The sequence below is a fragment of the Procambarus clarkii genome, chromosome 30 (genome assembly GCF_040958095.1).
Source record: "Procambarus clarkii isolate CNS0578487 chromosome 30, FALCON_Pclarkii_2.0, whole genome shotgun sequence".
In the NCBI taxonomy this organism is placed as follows: Eukaryota; Metazoa; Arthropoda; class Malacostraca; order Decapoda; family Cambaridae; genus Procambarus; species Procambarus clarkii.
In genome coordinates this window covers 28,351,600-28,355,508 of record NC_091179.1, presented here as the reverse complement: position 1 = coordinate 28,355,508, position 3,909 = coordinate 28,351,600, and the positions used below count along the sequence as shown (strand labels likewise).

Sequence of the window (3,909 nt, the reverse complement as noted above, 5' to 3'; positions counted from 1 at the left end):
ACCAGCCATCTTAGCCACACTTACCAGCCATCTCAGCCACACCTACCAGTCATTTCCTATGTTTTAATTTATATTTCATGTTAGTTGAGTACATTGTCGAATTAGACGTTAGTGTTGTAGGTGGCTTCCACCGCCTCCCCTTTCAGTGTGGTCCAACTACTTGTGTTGGGCCGCAAAATTTGGGTTGGGCCCAAAATTCGACTATAAACCGTCGAATTTGGGACAGTAGAGCGGTGGTCTCGCTTCATGCAGGTTGGCGTTCAGTCCCCGACAGTCCAATTGGTTGGGCACCATTCTTCCCCCCCCCCCCACTCCCATCCCCAATCCTTATCCTGATTCCTTCCCAGTGATATATAGTTGATATGGCTTGGGGCTTTTCCCCCTGATAATTCCCTTTCGAGTATTTACTTACAGTTCTGAGACTCATTGGCTTTTCCTGCTTCTACTTATGTCCTCTTGACCAACTTTCTCGGAATTTAAAGAGGCTCTCTATGATCACGTTCTCTGTTCTCTTTTGTATCTTACATGTGATGATTAATATGCCTTTTGTTTTGTCTTTTGTTGATTCGTAAGATTTAATTCCTTATTTTATAGTTTATATTACTTGTTTTCGTTCCTAATATTGTTGAATACCTCTGTACAATAAAATTTTTGGTTGTCTGCTTCACGAGGCGCTCATTCTAGGCCTTTGCCTCATATTCTAATATTAGTTGTACGTTGGATTTGTAATGTTTCATAAAATTGTTTTTAACAGAAGCTTTTAAACGGTATTTTAATGATTCCTAATTTCCGATATTTTAATGTTGATTTTTTTTTCTCCTGTGTAAATGTAGAAATATATTTTAAATCTCTCCACTTCCTGTAGTTGTCTCATCTTTGTGGTTAAAATATTAATTTAAGTAATTTTCCTTTGTCCAACTTTCATTATCTTACACTTCTTGGAGTTGAACTCTTACATACCATTTTTGGAGTTTATCAAAGCCCTCCTACACTGTCCTCAACCACTGTTAGGAGACATTCACATATGGGACTAATAGAACAAGAACCCGGCAAAGTGATGTTATAGTGGCCAGAATACGCCTGGGATATAAACGTATCTGGCAGCTTTCTCAAACCCCAAATGTCGAGTACACAACGTGTCAACTTTGTGAAAGAGAAAACATGCACTCCCTTGAACATTATATTGTAGAATGTCCCATATTGACTGACTTTCGCCCTCCTGGGTATGCTGAAGTCTGTAATTACTATATGAATACTGAAACACTTGATGATATATTGGATTGTACCCAAGATTGACCCTGTAATGTATCAACTATATATCAACTCTACATACAATTTATGTATGTGATGTAACTATATAACCTGAGCTTGTAAAAGCTCCTTAAACACCTTCTGTGGTTAAGTGTTTAATAACACACTAATTTCTCTATCAGCTATCTTACATTCTCAGAGTAGGAGAACCATAAATCTATGTATATGTATGTGTGTGTATGTATATGTATATATATGTATGTGTATATGTGTGCGTATGTATACGTATATGTATGTGGATGTGTATAAAGTATATGCTGAAGCTGATCAGAATTACATTTCACCTTTGTGAATGCACATTAATGATTCTATGTAAAGAACACATCGACCACTTTATGTAGGGCAGACGTAACTCTGTGTGTCTATGTATTTATGTATGTAGGTTAGATTAGCATTTTAAAAGCACTACAATCACCTTCGGTGGTTGATCGTTCAATAAACCCCTGAACTATATGTTTAACAGATCTCTCACCCTGTCCATGGAGGACAGTAGAAAATGTATATATGCTGGTTAGCGTTGTAAATGTATGGCCACGACTGTGGTAGAAAATAATAATAATAATAATAATAATAATAATAATAATAATAATAATAATAATAAAATGTCCTCCTCAGATTATGACATGTCTTCTTGTGCTTTGCGGTTTCGTCAAACAATGACAAGTATGAGCTCTGTCCCTCGAGTTGGTACTCGACATCAGGAGCAGCAGTAGTCCCGGGACCGAGCCTGGCAGGACCACACCTTTAACATCCGTCCTGATCGTCAACGCTTTTTATGACTTGTTTGCTATCCAACAGGTACTCCCTAGCCCAGTCCTCCTCCTGTGCCAGTCACTCTTCTTCTCCTCTCGTCACACTCATTCTACATTCGTCATCCTCCACTTGTCCCACTCTTCTACCCGTCACATTGCTTCTGTACCCGTCTCCTGCACCCGTCTCCTGCACCTGTCTCCTGCACCCGTCTCCTGCACCCGTCTCCTGTACCCGTCTCCTGCACCGGTCTCATGCACCCGTCTCCTGCACCCGTCTCCTGCACCTGTCTCCTGCACCCGTCTCCTGCACCCGTCTCCTGCACCCGTCTCCTGCACCCGTCTCCTGCACCCGTCTCCTGCACCCGTCTCCTGTACCCGTCTCCTGTACCCGTCTCCTGCACCCGTCTCCTGCACCCGTCTCCTGCACCCGTCTCCTGTACCCGTCTCCTGCACCCGTCTCCTGTACCCGTCTCCTGCACCCGTCTCCTGCACCCGTCTCCTGCACCCGTCTCCTGCACCCGTCTCCTGCACCCGTCTCCTGTACCCGTCTCCTGCACCCGTCTCCTGCACCCGTCTCCTGCACCCGTCTCCTGCACCCGTCTCCTGTACCCGTCTCCTGCACCCGTCTCCTGCACCCGTCTCATGCACCCGTCTCCTGCACCCGTCTCCTGCACCCGTCTCCTGTACCCGTCTCCTGCACCCGTCTCCTGCACCCGTCTCATGCACCCGTCTCCTGCACCCGTCTCCTGCACCCGTCTCATGCACCCGTCTCCTGCACCCGTCTCATGCACCCGTCTCCTGCACCCGTCTCATGCACCCGTCTCATGCACCCGTCTCCTGCACCCGTCTCCTGCACCCGTCTCCTGCACCAGTCTCCTGCACCAGTCTCCTGCACCCGTCTCCTGCACCCGTCTCCTGCACCCGTCTCATGCACCCGTCTCCTGCACCAGTCTCCTGCACCCGTCTCCTGCACCCGTCTCCTGCACCCGTCTCCTGCACCCGTCTCCTGCACCCGTCTCCTGCACCCGTCTCCTGCACCCGTCTCCTGCACCCGTCTCCTGCACCCGTCTCCTGCACCCGTCTCCTGCACCCGTCTCCTGTACCCGTCTCCTGCACCCGTCTCCTGCACCCATCTCCTGCACCCATCTCCTGCACCCATCTCCTGCACCTGTCTCATGCACCCGTCTCCTGCACCCGTCACCATCTGACTCGTACATGACCGTGGTTCGAGACGACGCGGAGTTAATGAAGAATGTGAATACCGAGGCGGCCTGCAGACAGTAAGAGGAACGCCTCGACACTCCACGAGTGGGCAAGAGGAATTTCAGTAAGCTAATGGCTGTTAAAATTCAATCTCAACAAGTGTAAACTAATGGAAAAAAGGAAAGGGAGAAAGAAACCAGGAGAGATCTACTCCTTCACGGGACGGCAACTACACGAATTGAAAGGAGACAAATCTTCGGAAGTGGATGTAACTACAACACTAACACCAGAGGTACACTTACACAGGGTAACATCAGCAGCATACGGGACGCTGGGAAACAATTGAAAGCCGCTTAGAAACCTAAATTAGCGTTCTTGTAAGACATTCAACACATTTGTTGTTAAATCATTACTAAATATGCAGTACTGAATAGAACTCGCCGCTGGGGAGTAATAAAACCAAATTCGAGAAAGTACACAGATTTGTAATAGGCTTAATGTCAGAATTAAGAAGGTTAAATAATGAGGATAGTTTATGGGAACTGGATCTCACAACCTTGGAGGAGAGAGAATCCAGAGTGCATATGATCACAACATAGAAAGTACTGAGAGGAATAGACAGGATGGACACGCACAGCCTCTT

At 46.5% G+C, this 3,909-nt stretch overlaps 1 protein-coding gene across 1 annotated transcript; it reads left to right on the top strand.

Annotated features, from left to right (window-relative positions):
- The first annotated feature begins 2,315 nt into the window (after window positions 1–2,315).
- Window positions 2,316–3,347, top strand: LOC123753284 (uncharacterized). Its single transcript, XM_045735280.2, has one exon. The coding sequence runs from the start codon at window positions 2,316–2,318 to the stop codon at window positions 3,345–3,347; it is 1,032 nt and encodes a 343-aa protein (XP_045591236.2).
- The last annotated feature ends 562 nt before the right edge of the window (window positions 3,348–3,909 follow it).

What these genes read in the sequence shown, in the direction of transcription:
- LOC123753284 (XM_045735280.2), top strand. Translation starts at nt 2,316, where the DNA reads ATGCACCCGTCTCCTGCACCCGTCTCCTGCACCTGTCTCCTGCACCCG.